Below are 22882 nucleotides of genomic sequence, written 5' to 3' on the forward strand. Positions count from 1 at the left end.
CACACATGCCACCGTTGATTTACTTTTTTGACCTGTGTTCTGTGCATGTGGCTAGCTTGGGACCGACGACATGGTATCACTATGAGAAAACCTGTTAATCTAGGATGGATTAATGATAACATAAACGGAAGATATCATGGAACAATTTTTATCCGTGAAGGTTTCATAATTTCAATCATCCATCAAAACTAGGCTCACAAGACACGAGAGTAGGTCCACTAGCAGCCATCGAGGAAAAAAAAAGAAACCAAAATCCAAAAATGGAACCAATGTGCGCGGAGAAGAAAATTTTCGAGTGACTTACGCGGCGACGCAAAATTTTGAGAGCGAGCCCACAAGTACACAACCCATATCGGCGCGCCTCTCTAATCTCTATCCTGAACTAAAACCCTATCCAAGTCACGCACTCCCGCAGCCACGCCTTCTCCCTTTGCCCATCTCTCTCCCAATCCTTCCCAGCCACCTCCCTCCCCTCGCTAGTCCACATGCTCACAGCCGTCTCCCTCCCCACTTCGGCACCTGCGGATGCCATCTCGTTGCCGATGCGGCATGGTCCTCGCACGGAACCAAGATGGAGCAGCGCGTTTGAAGTAAAAAGTAAAGAACGAGAGAGATGAATGAAAAATGATTCATTAGTCTTTATTGATGATAGCAATGGGGTATTTATACCCGGGCGGAAGTACACATGTTGCTTGGGAGTCAAGTAACTTGAAGTTACTTAAGGGCCAAGTTATTACATAGTTTCCTTGAGAGTCAAGGAAGTGCATGGTTGCTTGAGGACTAAGTAACCTATCTAAGAATTAACTTAATCCTAATCAGCTTAATTAATAAGCAACTAATCTATTCTTAACACTCCCCTTGTACAACGCCTCTTCTTGAGTATATGCATCATCCTGATAAATTCTTTGAATATTCTTGAAAGTCTCCTCCAAAAACCCTGTGGGAAAAATATGAGGAGAATTGTGCAGACATGTTGCTAAAACTCCTTCAAACCGAGTGGGAAAAATAATAAGGAGAAAATGATGCAACATATAATGATTATTGCCTCTTGATAACTCATATGAGAAAAACCTTTGAAGAAGGAGAAAACTCATTGGTGAGTTTAGAGAACAATTGATATGTCTTGAGTACTTCCTTTAAAAACCCCAATAGGGAAAATAGGAAGTATGACATATGATCTTTGATAAGATATTGCCTCATTAAAAACCATTATGAGAAACTTTTGAGAGAAAAACTCATAAGGGAAAAGAGTGCATTTGACATGCCATTGAAAACTCCTTTAAAACCCCGTGGGAAAAATATAAGGAGAAAATGATATGGCATACACAAACATTTGTGTTTATATTGTCTCGTTAAAAACCTTTTATGAGAAACCATTAGGGAAAAACTCATCAAGGGGAAAAGAGTACAATATATGCAATCTGATGATTGTTAATAGGTTATAGTTTGGGAGATTACTCCCCCTGAACTTTGCAAATATGGAGGATGTCTCATACCAATTTCATTGATATGAACATAAGATTGTGTATAATCTGTTGGATTTTCACATGATTTTGTTTGCAAATTATTTTTCACTTTTCTATAATCCATGAGGATAAGTAGTTTCCGAGCAATGTGATTTATGATATTGCTCTTCATATAACCTGTAGGTATTGAGTAACACAAGTGGAAGTATCTTGATAAATCAAGTTATGTGATTCTGATGAATCTCAACCACATGATTTTGAGTGTGGTTAATCATTCTGCCAAGCCATGCATATTGTGTAATGCTTTTAGATAAAGCAATTATGTGAGAATGATAAGTGGGAATAACCATTAAAGTCCATTTAGATGACTTCCATACGGAGGCTATTCCAACAAATTTAGTCATTGATATGGCGTCATTGGAATCAAATAAAGAGCCAATATCATCATATCGCATCATGGTCATATCTTGTATTTCCTGATGGAATTGTCCAATATTTATTGTGAGCTTAAGATATAAGATGATATTCCATATATCAAGCATGTAACTTTTGTTGGGGCTTGCACTCTGAACAAACATAGCAAATATGGTGTCAGGCCTGACATAGTTTGCAATCATATGAGTGCTTTGACATTAGTGAGATATAGAACTTCAGGTCTTTATGTGACTTCATTATCAACCCTAGGTATGTACTATCAAAGGTAGTATGGCCATACATGTCTTATGTTGTTATGATATATCTACACTGAACTTCTCGTATATGTTTTGGATATATGTAGACTGATATGTATTCTTGAGAGAATGCTCAAGTTGTAAGCTTAAGCTAAATTTGGTTGAATCCAAATTTTCCGGCTTGAGATGATTTTGTGTATGTTTATGTCTTGCAGAGACATTGGTGATGAAATCATCGATATACATTGAGGTGATGTAAGGGAATCAAATTTTGGGATTCCTTTATTAACACATGAACAATCATCATCCTTTGAGTAATCCTCTGAAGAAGGAACTCGTCTAGTCGGTAGTACCATATGATTGACGACTATTTCTAGTCATAGAGTGACTTAGGAAGTTTTACACAATACATGTTGCGATTTGTTTTTGGATTCGGAAATGAAGCCCTTCAGAGACTTTAATATAGATTTCCGAAATGAGTGACTCATATGAGTATGTAGTCACTGCATCCATTAACTGCATGGATAATATTATTTGTACTGCCAACGGTATTTATTATCAAAACATAGTTCCACTCATACCAAGAATGTATGTTACATCGTAATCGATGTTGGGTCTCTGCGTGAACCCGTTTGCTACAAGCCTCGCTTTTTCACCACCTCATTCACTTTCTCTATGAATGAGAAGTTTTTAGTATTCCATATGGAATATACTTATGAGGAGTAGGTATTACTGTGGTAAATACCACTCTTTGATTGGCGAGTGTTATTCTTCATTACTTGCTTCCTTTTATGTGAACCAATATGAGTACAAGAGGCACTCTACCATGGATTTTGGTTCAGGGCCCAAAAGGTTTTAGCAATCTTTAGAAGAAATATATGTCGACAAATGTAGACTTATGTTATATGATTCTAGAGGAATCGATGAAATTTGTGGAAATGTATTTATTCCTTTTAACTCCTTGTGATTTCCTACAACAGTGGAGTCAAGGTGTTTCAATGTCCCGACACCAAAAAATTTGTGCACATTTATGTCGGGCTTTGGATGATGACCATCCAGTGAGGTGTCTTTCAACTTGATGTTGAATTACATTTACTGGTTGAGGATTTGATTTCCTCTGTTTCCGCGGAAGCATATGCGAGATTATATCTCATGATGTCAGCTTTCTCCCCCTCTTGCTCTCATTTGGGAAGACGAGTGGTTTATCAGGTACCTCCATTCTTTCTCACACTTTACTGCGGGAATATAAATTTGAGTGACACCTTTGTCATCAGTAAATGTATGTGGAAGATTTGCAATGAGTTGCAAATATGTGATTCTAAACTTTTTGTTCGGATTCTTTGAGTACGTGGATATAAGGACTGAATGTCAATAACATGTCTAATTTATTTCTCGGCATTCTTTGTGGTACTAATATCCCCCTAATGCTGGAAATGTCCTTATTGCTGATGCAATCAGCATACGTGCTGTGAATAATTTTAATTGACGGATAAATTTTTATTCCTCATATAGTTCCCTAAATTTCTGTGAGAGCCCATTGATGTATGCTGGAGTGGTGATATCGGTATGTAACCGAATTATCGCAGATAGGAAATACTTTGTTGATTTCCACGTAATTACTACAAGGGGAAAGTAGTATGCTATGCAGTTGGTATGAGATCATACTTATGGTGTGTAATGCCGTATTTGTCTAGCATCGGGCTAGTAAATTACGATTCTGTAAGTTTGGTCATATTATTAATTTCACTATCTTTGATAAGATATTGAACTAAACCATTATGTGTATGTACATAAAGTATTAGGTATAATCAGACATTGCTTGTGAAATGAGTTCAACGAAGTTGTCCATTCGAATGGATTTATCCCTTGTTTAGGATAACTAGCTTGCTCTTACTTTGAGAATTTGAGCAATTAATTTAGTTATATCATTCATGGTTTGTGTGACAAGAGACACACTGGAAATCATTTTATAAATGTTTCCATGAGTACCATGAAGTATCTATATAATACCACACAATGGTTGAGTAATGCACATATCTTCTGAATGTGTTCAAGGAAGAATGAGTTGGCTCATTTAGAATTGTAAGGTGAGAGTTCCTTAAAGTAATTTCCCCTATGGCACATGTGGTGCACATAAAATCTGATGATTTGGGAAATTTTGTAACTTGTTAAGTTGTGACCAATAGAATTGTCAATAATTTTCTAATCATCCCCAAATCAGGATGGCTAAGGCTATTAAGCTTAATATTTAATTTATTAATACTTAGAAAATCATTGTGTATGCAACAATATTGAGTATGAATTGATTCATACATTCAAAATTTATTAAATATAATGTCCAATAAATAGGATATTGGACATTACACTACATGTAGTAGCACAAGTATAGGCTAATGTTATTTTGGGAATAATTAGGATATTCCATGAGGTCACCCATATTACTGCAAAATTAATTATGCAAACATATCATAGGCATAAAGGAATTGATCATTCTTTTATTACACTATATTTTTGGTTCTCCTTCTGATGAAGATTTGGAAACAATCATTTACGAGGATATTTCCTGGTTGTATGTTTGCAAATTTTCAACTATCCCAATGAACTTATTTGCCTTCTTAATAAATTTATGGTGTGGTTTGACCATATGTTTGACGGTGGTAATCATATGTATGATATTTATGTAACCACACATTTGACAAACTTGAGAGTTTTCTTTGTGATCATTTGAAAATGATCAATTACCAATTAAAAAAGTAATTATGTCATTGGTTGTCTTTAGCCTCTAGTTTACTTTGAATTCCTCATGGTTCTATTTTGTAACCATTGACTTGCATAGTATTCTCAATGCTAGCAAATATTTGAAGCACTCGTTGGGTGAATATGATGATTTTAAGAAATAACATGTTTCTTTACCATGAGAATGGTAATACCATCATAAGAGGATGGAAAGTTTATTATGGGATTTTCAATCGATTTCAAATATGAAAAATATCTGATCATAAAATCTCAACTGAAAGTTGATTTTATAACTACCAAAATTCTAAGTTGCAATAGACTTGAGGCCTTGAAAAATTATTGGGTGATCATTCCAAATGTGCTCATGGTAGCATGTTTCTCTTAAAGGAAATATTCAAGGTGAATAAATATTCGTCCATTATGTACTTAGTTTGAGAACTAAGTGAACTTGGTGACACATGAAATACATATGAATATACTTAGCAATTAAGAGAATAGCCATGACACATATTCCGAAGGTGGAGTTATAGTGGCAATAATACCACGGATGGATACAACGACTGATGTCGTAAATCATCTTACAATAAATAATGTCACCTAAAATGTACTTACTGTATTTGGAAATGTCAGGCATGTGTTACTTGAAAATGCTAATGCATTTATTTAATTTACTTCTAGAAGTAAGTGACATCTATGAATAAATGATTTGTTTGATAACAATCATGGCAAGGTGATCCTTGGTGAATCCGGGTGTATCCTTCAATATAACACATGTGATTAAATTATTGCTAATGTTTGGACTACATTCTTGAGGAAGTGTGTGACTTTAGATTCACTGCCAAAACGTATAGACTTGCATGTTTAACACTGGTTAGTCACTATGAAATTATAACCATGATGTCACGTGGAACTTGTGAAATGTTGAGACAATTAATCATTGCAATAAATTATGGGATCCATCTTGATGGATGGCTGACACTATAATTAGAAATAGTGACGTAGGCTCCACTTTCATCTATTTTTTCAATGTAATAGAAGATAATCATACGTATATGCAAATATTTCTGTAGTTTCCTATTGCATATTCAAGCAAAGTGTGCAAGAACAATATTTACTATGAGAGTAAAATATTTTAGTAAACAACAACAATAAATGCTTCGGAGGAGCAAATTCTAGTATGGCTGATGCCATATAGCCATATGTGTTGACCTCAATTTATATAGGATAACACTTTGAAGATAATCACCAATATGGTGTCAATCTCGGAGTAATAGAAAACATAGTCTCACTGTTGTCAGTAGATGTTTATAGTTCTATTACCTTATGTTATGCTATTTTTAAGAAAATCACTTGGAAGGTAGTCATTTGTCAGAATGACATGATGTAGACCTCACAGTAATAGTGAATAATCTGCAAAATTATGCAGTAGATGTCAGTATTACCTTATGATATCTTGAGATAGTCACATCTAATATTAATATTTCGAAGAGCACTTTGAAGGTAATCATCAAGTTAAAATGACAAGATGTAGGCCTCACACTAATGATGAATAATCTATGAATTGTGTAGTAGATGTCATCAATACCTTGTGATTCACAAATAAATTTTGCGCAAGTCATATTAAGTATGACACTTTATAACTCTTATTTTAGTTTATATCAATGTTTGGAAGAGAATTTAATTTCCATCGCAAAGTTATAATTGTTGTCCCGAACACGCATGTCTTAAATTCCGAAGGAATAAATGTACACAAAACATTCTTTTGAATTAGTATCACCGTGGTAATACATATAGATGCAATTTAATAATTTGTATTTTATGTAATATATGAAGACATGATGCTTCAAATGATATTTCACGATGTAGATGCTACATAATTATATTTCATGCAATTTAGGAAGACATAAGAGTCTAGCCTGAGGGCTGGGTATTTCTGTTAATAATAAACTAGGAAATCCCAAACTGCAAACCTACCGAAGGGATAAGGTTTCCCCAAATGCTTATCTTCTACGTGAGTGTGTGATGGCCTTGCATGCATGCCGATGCATGCCCGACGTTCTGTCGCAGCCAACCTTGCAGCCGTGCGCAGCCCGCCGTCGTCGCTCTCACTACGTCTAGTCGTCTCCGCCGACGGCATGCGGAGAGGCCGGCCGGGGCTGGTGCCGCGGTGGTGGCCGTTGTTTCGCCTCCTGCGGAAGTGCTTGTGTGTGCCTTCGATTTGCTTATGGAGGACTATCTCTTACCGTACTACCATGTCGTGGAAACGTTGTTCTGTCGCATAGTCACCGAATAACGTTGATTGACGCCCCATAAAAACGCATCCAGCGACGTCATCAAGGCGCCGCCACGAGCGCTAGATGGACAGTGGTGCCACCAACGCATGCATGGAGACTTCTCACATGCAATTTCTTTCAGGTAGAGTGTATGTGCTGATAACGTGTTTGAAGTAAAAAGTAAAGAACGAGAGAGATGAATGAAAAATGATTCATTAGTCTTTATTAATGATAGCAATGGAGTATTTATACCCGGGCGGAAGTACACATGTTGCTTGGGAGTCAAGTAACTTGAAGTTACTTAAGGGTCAAGTTATTACATAGTTTCCTTGAGAGTCAAGAAAGTGCATGGTTGCTTGAGGACTAAGTAACCTATCTAGGAATTAACTTAATCCTAATCAGCTTAATTAATAAGCAACTAATCTATTCTTAACGCCAGCCACCTCCCTCCCCTCGCTAGTCCACATGCTCACAGCCGCCTCCCTCCCCACTTCGGCACCTGCGGATGCCATCTCGTTGCCGATGCGGCATGGTCCTCGCGCGGAACCAAGATGGAGCAGCGCCAGATCGAGCGGCAGCAATATGCGGCGGCCGGAGACCTTGGCGACCTGCGACGACGCGCGTCGGTAGCTGCTTGCCTAGCCACGGCTAACCGGGTGACGGGGAGCGGCGGCCCAGTTGGCTCCTCTCATCGCCATCTTCGCTACCGCAGTGCCGGCCCCGTCTTTCCTTCTCCACCAGGTTTGCCAAGGAAGGAACTATGCTCTGCGTCTACGAGAGCGCCACACCCTAGTCCATCTATTTCGCTAGCTCTGTCGCCAATGCCCCGTACGCTCTGCCAGTTCCCTGGTCAGCATGCTGAGCCTGCTGGAACTTACGGCAGCCACACTGCCAGCATCGAGCTCTTCCTCCACCTCGACGGATCTTCATTCTTTTATGCTCCTCGGCGACCCTGTTTGAAACATACATACTGTGCCGATGCAGGAGTGGTAGTGCAAAATCTTATGTAGAAATCTTGTTAAGAACGTGATTATATAATGTTCATATCATACCACCCTCTGTTTGTGCATCAGAATTAGGTGTCTACCTTGGATCCGTATGCTTCAATGTTGTTCTTTTTTTAGCTACAGGTTCAGGTTTTGAACTAAGAATCCAAACAAAATTGATAGAAATATATAAATAAATAGCTGTAAATTTGGTTATGTTTGTTTATTCCGCACGCAATGTCTAGTCCTTTCAGTTCGTCCTGTGCCTCAAGATCCATGATAAGAATACTGATATGCTAGCATGTTATATTCATTCATTGAAAAGAGAGAACGAGAGGGTGAGAGTGAAGATTTATTTCAGTTTTATTCTTCAATGATGATAATACATAGTCCAGCTTCTCCCTTTTGCAGTACTACACACTCATTTACACATGTTTGATGTTTCCATCCAGTGACACGCAAGAGCACACAAGAAAGCGCTCACCCAATCAAACAACACAAGTCTATCTTGTAGGTTTCTCATGTGATGATGGCAGCGCCTCTCCTGTATTCGCTAATAGTTCAGTCGCATGTGTAGGAGGAGAAGGCTTAACACGCCGTCTGCAGCGACTCTAGCGCCCATGGATCCGGCTACCTGCTCATCTGAGGCAAGCACCGAGGCTTCATAATTTAATTTAGTCTGATTGATAACCTAACACTGGTGGAAAAAGGGCCTTTGGTTGCGGTTCGCAACTGCCATTAGTCGCGGTTGCGCAACCGCGACCAAATAGGCGCGACTAAAGGGCCCCCCCCCTTTAGTCGCGGTTGCTTAAGAACCGCAACTAAAGGCCCGTCCACGTGGGCGCCAGGCGGCCGTCGGGGCGGAGGACCTTTAGTCGCGGTTCTTCTGGCCAACCGCGACTAAAGGCCGCCACAGGGTTTAGCGCCCCCCCCCCCCTAAACCTGTTTTCTGTTTAATTTGTATTGTTTTATTTCTTTTGTGCTTTATTTTAATTTTGAAGGAGTTTCACATATTCTACGGTACTACATACATGCATATGAATGTACAATTTCAAACAAATTTGAAATTAGAACCAAAAAGAATTCAAGAGGAATATACAATATATATTCAATATCATCGGATGACCATATACAATTTTGAACAAGTTTCCATACATAATTTAATGCATATAAAGTTCTACGTCCTCGTAATGGTGTTCTCCTTTACGATGGAGGACTTCCCTCCTGTACCATCCAGCTAGTTCCTCTTGAAGTGGTCGGAAGCGAGCTTCTGGACTAAGCATCACCCGGAGGTTATTCCGCTGAGCATTGGTATCACTCGGAACCCGCTCAGAGGTGTATCTCCGGATCATCTCACAGACATAGTATCCACATAGATTGGTCCCCGCTGGCTGAATATCCCCACCATTCTTAGCCTTTGACCTTTTGAATTCTAGCTCTTTTTTGAATTCACCGACCTTTGTATCTACGAACCGTCTCCAAACCCTACGAGGCAAAGAAAATTAAATGAACAAGAGAGTTATTAGTTACTTGATATTAGGAAATGAACGAAATAGGCCGATCGATATAGAGCGCAAATGAATGAAAATAATTACTTCTGCAGCATTCTTCTCATGCCGCCCCAAAGCTTTGGATCCATATTCAGAGAGTCGTGGACGAGACATTCTGAGGTGTCAACTTTAATTACTAGCAGAATCCAGTGGAACCTGCGGACACGATACATGCACAGTACGTCATGCATAACTCATCGATTAGCCGGCCACATACCATGCATGGAGTAAACAAAAGAGAATGTGCTCAAGACAGAAACACTCACCCAAAATGGTAAGGAAATAGAATATCACTTTTGAGTTCCTGCTTTGTAAGAAACTGCCACAAGTCTACCTCCATGTCGGCGGGGTGATGCTCCAACACATATCCATTAACGATGTGTGGGTCAATGAACCCAACATCATGGATGTTCCTTACTCTGCATTCCTTAATCTTCATTCTGCATGTATAATAGCGGACACAACAATATAGTTACGACATATATATAGTGCAGGCAATATGAACGAGATGGGGTATAAATAAATCACTTACGGAACGTAGCAACTGATGATAGATTTGTCGAGCTCGCGCAGATTGAAAAGCTGGAACAATTCACTCACATGAATTTGTACATAGTAATGTTTGAAGTGATGCTCATATCTAACTTCCGCATAAATATAATCTTTGGCGTTTTTATTTTTTATGTAACCCTTGTACCATTTCAGCAGACCTTTCATTTGTGGAGGTAGATCCTCTTCCTGCGCAGGCTCGACGAGAGGCCCATTCTTCACATATGTAATTACTACCTCCTTCACTGGCGCCTCATCAAGGCCTAACATTTCACGAAGAGTAATACCTAAGTTGGCCGCTTGTTCTCTGGTACTCGTTACAGTCAATCCATGTGCTGCCGCAGCTGCTATGATATCGGGGTCATCCGGACCGGCGGCTTTCACTATAAGCGGGGCAATCGATTGTTTACTTTGATCCCCGAGCTGGGCAACTCGTTTCCCGCTTTTTTTACTTTCTAATTCCGTTTTCTCGGCCTCCTCCAAGGCTTTGTTCTCCTGGTTCTCCGCCCGCTCTTTCTTCTCTTTCAACATGAGTGCCTGCCTACGAAGTTCACGTGCATAGTCGTCAGGCAGATTCTTCGCGGCTTGGGACGGTGTGCTCAAAAATGACTTAGCCCACTTCTTTTGCTCATCAGAAAATACTGGCTTGGGCTCGGGCTCTCTTTTCTTCTTGCAGTCCGCCTTCCATTTCTCATGATCAGCAGCCGCCCTCGCGGCAGTTTCCTCGGCACTACGTTCCCAAGGCCTTGTGGGGAGAGGCTTCAGTGATGGCTCCGGTACCTTTGTGGTCTTAGGTACATAAGGGTCCGGGTTAATAATCCAGGACTGCTTCTGCTTCTTTGCCGGAGGTGGATTGGGGGGTGGCGTCTGATCACCCGCCGGACGAGGACTGGGGGCGGCGTCTGATCACCCGCCGGACGTTGTGGACTGGGGGGCGTCGGCTGACGTGACGGAGGTGTAGGTGAACCGTCACCACCACCACCACCACCACCACCGCCACCGCCACCACCACCACCGTAGGGGGGTGGACTTGTTGTCCTTGGCGCCTCGCCTGGAAACTTGATAAACTTCTTTTGCCATAGAATGAAATGGCGCTTGACATCTCCAAGTCTTTTCTCCCCTTCAGGTGTAGCAATGTCAATCTCCAGGTCCTCAAACCCTTGGACTATGTCCTCCACCGTGACACGAGCATAGCCATCTTGAATGGGGTTGTTGTGGTGGAGTGCTCCAGGTAAACATGGTAAAGCACTGCCGATGGCTACCTTCATGGACATGTTCCCGATAGGATAATACAGATGACATTCTTTCATCTCCTTTATATCGTCCACGGGGTAGCGAGGAGGCTCCGGTGCAGTAATTTCGACCACCAGAGGCTCCGGTGCAGTAATTTCGATCGTCGGTGCATCTGCACCAGCTGGTGGGGCCTCCGTGGAAGCCACGCTGCTTCTCCGCTGCTGGCTTCCGAGATCCGCTGGATGATCTTCATGCTGCGCCCGAGCTACATCTCTTTCGGCTAATAGTACACTCACGGTTTTCTTCATCACATCCATTTCCGATGCCAACCGCGCCACAACATCTGCTTCCCGATCCATCTTTCTCTTACGGCTTCTGTAACCGTACGGGTCATCGTTCTGGGGGAACCCTATTTTCCATGGAATGTTCCCCATGCCTCGTACACGTCCTCCGTGTTCAGGATTCCCGAGGGCTTTTGTCAGCACGTCGTTCTCTCTGTTGAACTTGATCTTCCCCTCTTGAGCATCCCTCATTGCGTCAATAAGGGCTTGGGTGGGTTTAATTAATTTGCCCCGGTAAACACACTCCCCTGTCTCCGGGTTCAGCGTTCCCCCATGCCCGTACCACCAGCTTTTGGCCCTTTGGTCCCATCCCTCCGTACCTGGACGGATTCCTCGCGCCCTCAGCTCGTTCTCCATCTTCTCCAACCTAGGCACCCAAATGCGATACCCTCCTGGCCCCATAATATGATTGTACTCCTTCTTAGCCGCATTTTCCTTATTTCTTTTCGATATTTGAATGAACTGCTCCGATTTCTTTTGCTTCACAAATTCTGGCCAATCATGTTTCAGTTTCTCATATTGTCCTTTGAAATCCGGAGTCTTGTTCTGCTTGACAAAGTCATGGGCTAGATTTTGCTTGAATTTCCGGAATGCGTCGGCCATCTTATGAAGAGCGAACTGTTTGACTAGCCTCCTCCTCTCCTTGTTTTCCTCAATCTTGTTACCCTCCTCATCGAATTTGTTGTATTCCGGAGGTAGAACGAAATGTTCCATAAGCTTCTTGAAGCAATCTTTTTTTGTTCTCTTATCGACAAAAGTGAAACCAGCATTTCGTGCCTTCTTTGGCTCATTCCACTCCTGGACGGTGATCGAGACGTTGTCTCTAACAAAGGCTCCGCATTGGCTGACAAACTTGGTGGCGTTCTTGCGGGGCTCCAGCGGCCTGCCGGTTGCACTGTCGACAACCTCGATGGTGCATGTTTCTCCTTGTTTCATCGTCTTGGTTGCGCCACGCTTTGACGACGTACTCGATTGTTTCGACGATCCGGCCGAGGGCTAAAATAAGAAAGAGAGTCGCGCGCGTTAGTACACACATATTTATTCAAATCAGTTAGTTTGTATCACCAGAGGCTCAATGTATATATATACCTCGGCGCCGGAGGTGGTTGCTACTTCCATTTGAAGATCGTCGTTTATCGACGTTTGTTCGGCATCATCTTGCTGACGGCGCCCTTCATCTTCACCGTCAAGGTTCAGATAAGAAGAGATATCATCTTCTTGATCTTGTCCGGTCGGCACATATAGAATATCGCCGTTTATGATGCCGAACATATGTGCTTCACCGTCCGGATCATAGTTGTCCATAATCGGGTCAGCTCTATCGTCCGCCATTATGTCAGTCCTGAAAACATGTAGTAAAAACAAATTAATTAAGTGAAGAAGGGGTGCGGTGGCGGTGGCGGTGGCGAAAGGGCGGTGGCAAAAGGAGGGGGCGAGGAAGGGGTGGGAGAGGGTGTCCGGATCGTGAAGTTTGTATGCTTGCAATCTATAGAGGTTGTGCTTTTGATATTTTGTTCGAGGGGTTGTTGTGGACTGTTCAAGGGACATCAAGAACAACCTACACCAACTCTTCTTCCTCTGCATCTCGAAGTTGGTAAAGATCCGATCTAACCTTATATGCATCTTCATAGTGATCCAGGACCTTGATCGTAGGGCTATTTTTCTTTTGTTTTCTACTGTATTTCAAAACAGTGACATCATGAGCAATTCTATGAGTACATGCAGGTTACAATCTAGATCACATGTGATTATGAGGGTATTGCACAAAGTTTTTAGTGATGAATTTCATTTATTGCTAAAAAGAATTAGGAACTAGATGAGTTCTAGTGCTTAATAAAATTGTGCGAGTAGAAGATAAATCTATTATGTTAGACACAATCTTTTACTTGATGTTCTTGTTTTCTTCCCTCAAGTGTTACTTCGGCTTCGTTCATTAGAGGCATGATATAGCTTTCTACAAAGTTCTGACAATCGATTGACTTTGGTTGTCAACGATTTGCTACCAGTTATTTGGACAACCTCATAGTCAAGAATAGTGAATTCTCGCAAACACGAAGTGGCATGTAGATGATGATCTGCACGGGGTCACGCGTATTGACAAAGATTAGTGTGGGGATAGAGATTTTTAACTAAGTCTCGTCCCACAGATACTCCGCAAAGTTAATCTAGCAATAAGTCGTAGGTGGCTAGTGTTATCTAAAACCCTAGAAGCCACGTAAACTAAAATTTGCCAAATCGATTAGAGGACATCTAACTTGCCAAATCGCAAGATTCATAGTGCAATTCGGACAAGAGACGGCCGGCGGCGAGGGCGAGGGGCGACGGCGGGCGGCGTACGTGGGCAAGGGCGACGGCGGGCGGCGAGGGCGGCGTCGAGGGCGACGGCGGGCGACGGCGGGCGGCGTCGAGGGCAAGGGCGACGGCGGGCGGCGAGGGCGGCGTCGAGGGCGAGGGCGACGGCGGCAGGCCTTCGACGCGCGCGGCAGAGAATCGGAGAAGACGGCGGCAGGCCCTTGTATTTATAGCCCCCCCCCCTTTAGTCGCGGTTGGGGAGGCGACCCGCGACTAAAGGTTACCTTTAGTCGCGGGTCGCCTCCCCAACCGCGACTAAAGGGTTTTTGGCGGGTTTTTGCGTTCCCCCCCCCTTTAGTCGCGGTTGGGGAGGCGACCCGCGACTAAAGGTAACCTTTAGTCGCGGTTGGCTAAACCAACCGCGACTAAAGCGTTTTTTCGTTCCCGCGCGCAACGACCTTTAGTCGCGGTTGGTCTGGCCAACCGCGACTAAAGGTATTTTTCAAAATACTTTTCTTTTTCAATATCTTAAAAATACAAATAATATATCAAAAAATTCAGAAAAATAAAACTAATTCAATTCAATATGTTAAAAACACAAAAATTATATCAAAAAATTAAGAAAAATAAAACTAATTCAATTCAAAATGTTAAAAATACAAATAATATATCAAAAAATTCAGAAAAATAAAACTAATTCAATTCAAACGTCCTTATCCCACCGACAGTTTTCTTAGATGACACAAAAACCACATTTAGTCCCGGTTGCACCAACCAGCCGGGACTAAAGGTTAGATGACCAGCTCTGGATTCCTCTTCTTCCCGCCATTTCTTCCCTGTCTTCCCGCCTCTTTCTTCCCGCCACTTTCTTCCCGCCTCCTGTCTTCCCGCTCCCATTTTTCCCGCCATTTCTCACTACATATATGTAGCCCGGCTTGGCCAGCATTATCACATCTCTACAATCTCTCATCACTCTCTCATGGCTTCCACCGCACCCACTCTAACCTACCAGCAGGTGGAGGAGCTTTGCGCCTCGAACTACCCTTGTCCACCGGGCTACCGCGTCCCCACCGGCTGGAGCCTAAGCGCCGGCGGCGTGCCGGTCCCTCCCGTCCCTCAGGGTACTGCGCGCCGGGCGGCCATCACGAACCACTACTACCTCGACCTCACGCCGGAGCAGCGGATGAATCCCCGCTGGCATCCCGATAACCAGCATACTTGGGACGCCTTCTTCATCAATCGGCGTGAGAGGGCGCTCGCCAGGTATGAGGAGGACGGTCTGCCTCCTGGGAACTTCCACGAGGCCGGCCGTCGGCTATGGTGGTACGGCCGGACTCTGCAGAGCGTCATGGACTACATCACGGCCGGCGATATCCCCCGCCTACGCTACCCTCAGTTCGAGCCACGAGCGCCGCCCGACGACAGCGACGACAGCAGCGACGACGACGGCGGCAACTTAGAAGGCGACGACTACCAGTACAACGACGACAGCGGCTATGAAGACTACGAGTATGCATATTATACGCCTAGGCAGGAGTATGACTAAATCACTCCAAATTTCATGTATCATCAGTGGTATCTCGAATCATTCGAAAATGGACACCAAACACATCACGGGTAATATAATTCACATGATCCATTCAACAAAGTTTGGTACAATAAATTATTACACATCATTTCTTCCCTTGTGTCCCTGCTTGCTTACGATTGTGCCGTATCCATGGAGCATCCTCATCATTTAACTTAATGCTTGGGTCGGTGTTCACTTTGAAGGGCGGAATTTCAGCAAACATATTATAATCTTCTGACATGTCTGTCTTGTCCTCCACTCCCACGATGTTTCTTTTCCCTGAAAGAACAATGTGGCGCTTTGGATCATCGCATGATGTACTGATCGTTTTCTTATCTTTCCGTTTCCTCGGTTTGCTACTCATGTCCTTCACATAGAAAACCTGAGCGACATCTTTCGCTAGGACGAATGGTTCGTCAAGGTAACCAAGATTGTTGAAATCCACCATTGTCATTCCGTATTGCTGGTCCACCTTTACCCCACCTCCTGTTAGCTTGAACCATTTGCACCGGAACAAAGGGACCTTAAAGGAGGGTCCATAGTCAAGTTCCCATATCTCCTCTATGTAACCATAATATGTGACCTCTTGCCCATTCTCGGTTGCTGCATCAAAGCGGACACCACTGTTTTGGTTGGTGCTCTTTTTATCTTGGGCGATCGTGTAAAATGTATTCCCATTTATCTCGTACCCTTGGAAAGTCGTTATAGTCGAAGATGGTGTCTTGGCCAACATGTACAGCTGATCTACAACATCATTGTCATTCATTAAATGTTTTCTCAACCAACTGCCGAAAGTCTCCATGTGGGCCTTCCTAATCCAGGATTCAGGCTTCCCCGGGTTGTCCGAGCGTAAAATATTCTTGTGTTTCTCAAAGTACGGAGCCACCAAGCTGGAATTGGTCAGTACAGTGTGGTGTGCTTCAGTCAGAGAATGGCCGTCCATACATATTGTTGATTTCCTTCCGATCGTGCCTTTTCCACTTAGTCTCCCCTCGTGCCGCGATCGAGGAAGACCAATCGGCTTAAGGTCAGGAACAAAGTCAACACAAAACTCAATTACCTCCTCATTTCCATAGCCCTTGGCGATGCTTCCTTCTGGCCTAGCACGGTTACGAACATATTTCTTTAATACTCCCATGAGCCTCTCGAAGGGGAACATATTGTGTAGAAATACAGGACCGAGAACGAAAATCTCTTCGACTAGGTGAACCAGGAGGTGCGTCATAATATTGAAGAAGGATGGCGGGAACACCAGCTCGAAACTGACAAGACATTGGATCACATCGTTCTGTAACCGTGGTAGAACTTCTGGATTGATTACCTTCTGAGAGATTGCATTGAGGAATGCACATAGCTTCACAATGGCTACTCGAACATTTTGCGGCAGGAGCCCCCTCAAAGCAATCGGAAGCAATTGCGTCATAATCACGTGGCAGTCGTGAGACTTCAGGTTTTGGAACTTTTTCTCCGCCATGTTTATTATTCCCTTTATATTGGACGAGAATCCAGACGGGACCTTCATACTGCTCAGGCATTCAAAAAAGATGACCTTCTCTTCTTTGGTCAGAGCGTAGCTGGCACGACCTTGAAACCATTCCGGATGCCGGTCATCAGGGTCTTTCAAACGTTGCTGGTCCTGCCGTGCTTCCTTTGTATCATTTGTCTTCCCATACACGCCCAAGAAGCTTAGGAGGTTCACGCAAATATTCTTCGTAACGTGCATCACGTCGATTGCAGAGCGGACTTCTAGGACTTTCCAATATTCTAGCTCCCAGAATATAGATTTCTTCTTCCACATGGCTGCGTGCCCGTCAGCTCCCTTCGGAACTGATTGTCCGCCAGGACCCTTTCCAAAGATGACTTTCAAATCCTTGACCATATCAAATACCTCAGCACCAGTGCGTTCCGCAGGCTTCGGCCGGTGATCTGCCTTGCCGTTGTAATGCTTGCCTTTCTTTCTTACTGGATGAATTTTTGGAAGAAATCGACGATGCCCAAGGTACACGTTCTTCTTACAATTTGTCAAATGTACACTTTCAGTCTCATGTAAGCAGTGCGTGCATGCATTGTATCCCTTATTTGACAGTCCCGAAAGGTTACTAAGAGCAGGCCAATCGTTGATGGTTACGAAAAGCAACGCTCGTAGGTCAAATTCCTCTTCTTTGTGCTCATCCGACACACGGACACCAGGTCTGCCCCACAGCTGTAAAAGTTCATCAACTAATGGCCTTAGGTACACATCGATGTCGTTGCCGGGTTGCTTCGGACCTTGGATGAGCACTGGCATCATAATGAACTTCCGCTTCATGCACAACCAAGGAGGAAGGTTGTAGATGCATAGAGTCACGGGCCAGGTGCTATGGCTGGAGCTCTGCTCGCCAAAAGGATTCATGCCATCTGTACTTAGACCAAATCTTATGTTCCTTGCGTCAGCTGCAAAATCTTTGAACTCTTTGTCGATCTTTCTCCATTGCGTTCCATCTGCGGTGTGTCTCAACTCCCCGTCCGACTTACGGTCCTCTTTGTGCCATCGCAACAACTTGGCATGCTCTTTGTTCCTGAACAAACGTTTCAACCGTGGTATTATAGGAGCATACCACATCACCTTGGCGGGAACCCTCTTCCTGGGTTTCTCGCCCTCAACATCGTCACCAGGGTCATCGCCTCTGATCTTATAACGCAATGCAGTGCATACCGGGCATTCATTCAAATTCTCGTATTCACCGCGGTAGAGGATGCAGTCGTTGATGCATGCATGTATCTTCAGAACCTCTAAACCTAGAGGGCATACAACCTTCTTTGCTTCGTACGTACTGGCGGGCAACTCGTTATTCTTTGGAAACATATTCTTCAACATTTTCAGCAAGTTTTCAAATGCCGAGTCAGCTACACCTGCCTGTGCCTTCCATTTCAGCAAATCCAGTGTGCAGCCCAGCTTTTTCAGACCATCATCGCATCCGGGGTACAACGACTTTCTGTGATCCTCTAACATGCGATCCAAATTCTCCCTCTCCTTTTCAGTTTCGCAGCGTCTCCGTGCATCAGCAATGGTCCGACCAAGATCATCAACGGTCTCATCACGTGCCTCTTCTTCCCCTTCACCTTCCCCTTCACCTTCCCCTTCACCTTCAGCATCCTCCATGAAAGTATCACCGAAATGAGCAAGATAGCTTTCATCCATGAAATCATCCCCTTCTTCATCTTCTTCCATTATAACCCCTCTTTCTCCATGCTTGGTCCAACAATTATAGCTTGGCATGAAACCGTGCCGAAGCAGGTGCAGGTGAACTTCTCTTGAGGAAGAGTAACCCTTCTGATTCTTACAGTCAACACATGGACAGATAACAAAACCCTTCTGCTTGTTCGCATTAGCCACTACGAGGAAATCTTTCAAACCCGTAGTGAACTCGCGGGAGAGTCGGTTACCGTACATCCATTGCCGATTCATCTGCATTATTATAATATAAAATATATAATTAACCATCATGCATTTGTTAAACTAACTAGCTATAAACAATAGAAATTAAACAATGAACAACACACATGCATATTTTATCAATGACACACATGCATGAAAGGTTCAAGTTGCTAACCGCGATCGAGGAGGAAAAAATAAATGAGGAACCTCAAGTGTGGCTCCAACACTTCATATCATGTTTGTTTCACGCTCTTGGGGCATTTCATCAAACACCTTGTGTGCATAAGAGGAACCAAAAGCAAACCTACACCCCCTTGTGAAGCTTGTGAAGAGAAGTGGCACCAAATGGCTAAGTGAGTGTGCTGAACTGGTATCTATAGGGGAGGAGATTTAGTCGCGGTTGGCATGGCAAACCGCGACTAAAGGCCTTTGGGCACCTTTAGTCGCGGCTCACGTGCACCAGCTGGCCACCAAGCGCCCTCGCCCAGGCCTTTGGTCGCGGTTCGTCTGCCGAACCGCGACTAAAGAAATCATTAGTCGCGGTTCCTACAGTGTCGCGACTTATGGGGCTGGACGGAAGCCTCTTTTTCTACCAGTGTAAGGATGTTTCTCTCTTTGTAGTATTTAGAATAGTTGTCAGCTAGCTATGTATGGTGAGTAGAAGTGTTAAAATAGAAAGGTAGTAACGGAGTTTGTGTATATTATCATTAGGTATAATAATCCTGGTGCGTGTACAAGACTTGTTAGACTACGTTTATAGGTATCTAAAAATTAGAAAAAATTACTGGGCAGATAGTATCCAAGTACAAACGTTGAAACTATTTTTAATGAGACAATAGTATAATAGTATTATAACTTTATTGAACACCTTTGTGCGTGCTAGTACGGCACACTGCCGTAATTTATAACAGAATAAGTAGCGGATGCTTTCCTAGCTGTTTTTATGGATAATAGTGTGTTCCTACATAATAGGTATGTTTGGCTAGATTAATGAATATTTTAGATTGACTTAGTTTGCTGGGCCTCTAGCAGAAATGAAAGGACAACGACTTTTGGGTTGTTTGGCAAGTAGTACCAATTTCTGATGTTGGGTTTACTTTTTGTCTGATATTTTTTAACTGTGTATAATAGTTCAATGGCAGTATTAATTATTCTGTTATTCTGTACCCCTCATATATTAGCTAACATCCACTTAAACAGACACCAGAAAACAGAATATCAGTTCTTAGAAGTCTGCCAAGTAGAGGCGACCAACACACACGCATATATAACACTTCAGGATTTTCTAGTTTCATTATCTTAAACTGAAAAAAAAATCATAATCAAAGAGAACGCAGAGGTGTTGACGACTGATCACCATCATGACCTTGACAAGCAGGGACCAATCTCCCAACTTACCAGTAACTTTCACTATAGAGTAGGATCACTATCATGTAGTTTCAAACAAAAAAACAGTGGAGCTCCAGTTTGAAATAATTATCATGTACAAAGACCCATCGTTTCGCACAATCGATGGGACAACCATAGTTTTGACCTGAAGATTTTTTTATCATCGCCTGTACAAATATAGATCTTACAATTACACGATAGCTGGTATGACCATAGTTGTTAAAATAATTATCATGGAACCTGGTTTCAGATCTTTACAGATTACTGATTGCTGGACTATCAAGGATCTATCTTACGATTAGTCAATACGATCACACTGAAAGATCTATCTTACGATTATATGCTGGTATATATAGACTGGCCCAGCTGTTAGAAGAACTCCCTTGGCTTGGGAAATGCTAGTATATATAAACTGCATTCTATGCTTTTAATACAGAGGTATCATGCTTGTGTATGTTCAATGCTCTGACACTACCAATTAAAATGAACCAGAGGAGCACCATGGGTGTGAATAGCTAGTCGTCCAACTTTGTGCGTGTTAGTACGGCACACTGCCGTAATTTATAACAGAATAAGTAGCAGATGCTTTGCTAGCTGTTTTTATGGATAATAGTGTGTTCCTACATAATAGGTATATTTGGCTAGATTAATGAATATTTTAGATTGACTTAGTTCACTGGGCCTCTAGCAGAAATGAAAGGACAACGACTTTTGGGTTGTTTGGCAAGTACCAATTTTCGACGTTGGGTTTACTTTTTGTCTGATATTTTTTGACTGTGTATAATAGTTCAATGGTAGTATTAATTATTATGTTATTCTGTACCCCTCATATATTAGCTAACATCCACCTAAACAGACACCTGAAAACAGAATATCAGTTCTTAGAAGTCTGCCAATAAACAGGTAGAGGCGACCAACACACACACACATATAACACTTGAGGATTTTCTAGTTTCACTACCTTAAACTGAAAAAAATCATAATCAAAGAGAACGCAGAGGTGTTGACGACTCAACACCATCATGACCTTGACAAGCAAGGAACAATCTCCCAACTTCCTAGTAAGTTTCACTATAAAGTAGGATCACTATCATGTAGTTTCAAACAAAAAAACAGTGGAGCTCCAGTTTGAAATAATTATCATGTACAAAGACCCATCGTTTCACACAATCATTGGTAGTGGGCATACATGGAACAACATGAGAAAGAAAAAAAAGAAGTAAAAGGAGGAACCACAATATTCAGGCGACGTAAGAAAAACGGGTAAAGTTACACCACCACACGATGGAGGCCTGGGTTGGTCCAGCTCGGTCGACCGACCAGGTTGAAGAATTTCTTATTCTTCACCCTGGGTTATATATATATATATATATATACATCATAAGTCATAACTAGATGAGTGAGAAATAATTTTCTACTGTTTTATCATTGGTTATCGTGCGTGCAATTTTACTAGTTTCCTTGGTCTGAAAGCCTTACCATCATTTTCTTCTTGCAGGCGGCAATGGCAAGAGCATATTGTGCAGAGGAAGAGGATGAGAAGAAACTTTTGGTTCTCATCTAATCTTTGTGGAACTCTTTTTATGTGCGGTTGTGTATTTGTTGGGTCCTTTTTCTGTGCACTTGCACTTGCAGAAGTATCCTGTTATGTACATATAAAATTATTTTGATGTGCCCTTGTTAGGCGTTGAACCTTAATGCGTGGAGTCGGTGGATGATGTATTGTATTTGATGTGATATGCTACTGAAATGAAATATATATTTTATTTGCAATCTTTTATTCTGTTGTACTTATTTATGATGGGCCTATCTTGAGATATGCGTGCTTCTAGCAAATTTTTTTTGCTTCAATTCAAATAAATCAAACATTTTTAATAGTAAAATAGGTATTGGGCCACGCTCATGCAGCTATATTGGTGGACAGGGATCTGAAACTTATGATGATTTCATTTGGTCACTAGCAATGCCACGTCAGCTTGGTCATGTCAGATCCTACGTGGCTCGCACAAATGGGTAATGACCAAACCAAAATTTTGGTCGATAGAGACCTGCGATCAAAATTTTAGAAAGGTCATGTTTGTTCATTCTTGACGGCCAACTGTTGACGTTGTAAATTTGGTCAAAAAAAGTCAAAAATCGACAACAATGACAAATCAATGACCAATATAGGGAGTCATAATTGACCTTATTTCTTGTAGTGACCCTTTATAACAAGCGCGGTGCATATCCAGACTACTCGGGCGCGCGCCGCTCCATTGCTGACGTTTGAAGAGATTCGGCTGATACCACGACGTCGAGAACCCATAACTCCTCTCACGCAGAAGGTTAGTTCGAAAAGGTCTCCCGACCAACTCACATCAAATACCAAATCCATTAGCATTTTAATTAAACTCGAGGATGTCTGGCAG

At 42.5% G+C, this 22882-nt stretch overlaps 1 protein-coding gene across 2 annotated transcripts; it reads left to right on the plus strand.

The window, feature by feature from the left end:
* The first annotated feature begins 505 nt into the window (after positions 1–505).
* Positions 506–22172, plus strand: LOC123426344. 2 transcript variants are annotated; one of them, XM_045110154.1, is made up of 5 exons: positions 506–552; positions 7679–7887; positions 8585–8642; positions 8710–8779; positions 21973–22172. In XM_045110154.1, the coding sequence occupies exons 2-5, from the start codon at positions 7698–7700 to the stop codon at positions 22036–22038; spliced, it is 384 nt and encodes a 127-aa protein (XP_044966089.1). In that variant the 5' UTR covers positions 506–552; positions 7679–7697; the 3' UTR covers positions 22039–22172. The 2 variants fall into 2 exon arrangements, with proteins under 2 accessions (XP_044966089.1, XP_044966088.1); XM_045110153.1 differs by lacking the exon at positions 506–552 and having other exon boundaries at positions 7594–7887.
* The last annotated feature ends 710 nt before the right edge of the window (positions 22173–22882 follow it).

This window comes from Hordeum vulgare, chromosome 2H (assembly GCF_904849725.1).
Source record: "Hordeum vulgare subsp. vulgare chromosome 2H, MorexV3_pseudomolecules_assembly, whole genome shotgun sequence".
Classification (NCBI taxonomy): Eukaryota; Viridiplantae; Streptophyta; class Magnoliopsida; order Poales; family Poaceae; genus Hordeum; species Hordeum vulgare.

Excerpts from the sequence above, each read along its gene's own strand:
- LOC123426344 (XM_045110154.1), top strand. The coding sequence starts at position 7,698 with ATGGAGCAGCGCCAGATCGAGCGGCAGCAATATGCGGCGGCCGGAGAC. Across the intron at positions 7,888-8,584 it reads CGTCTTTCCTTCTCCACCAG|TGACACGCAAGAGCACACAA; the intron begins GTTTGCCAAGGA and ends GTTTCCATCCAG. Across the intron at positions 8,643-8,709 it reads AAACAACACAAGTCTATCTT|GAGGAGAAGGCTTAACACGC; the intron begins GTAGGTTTCTCA and ends TCGCATGTGTAG.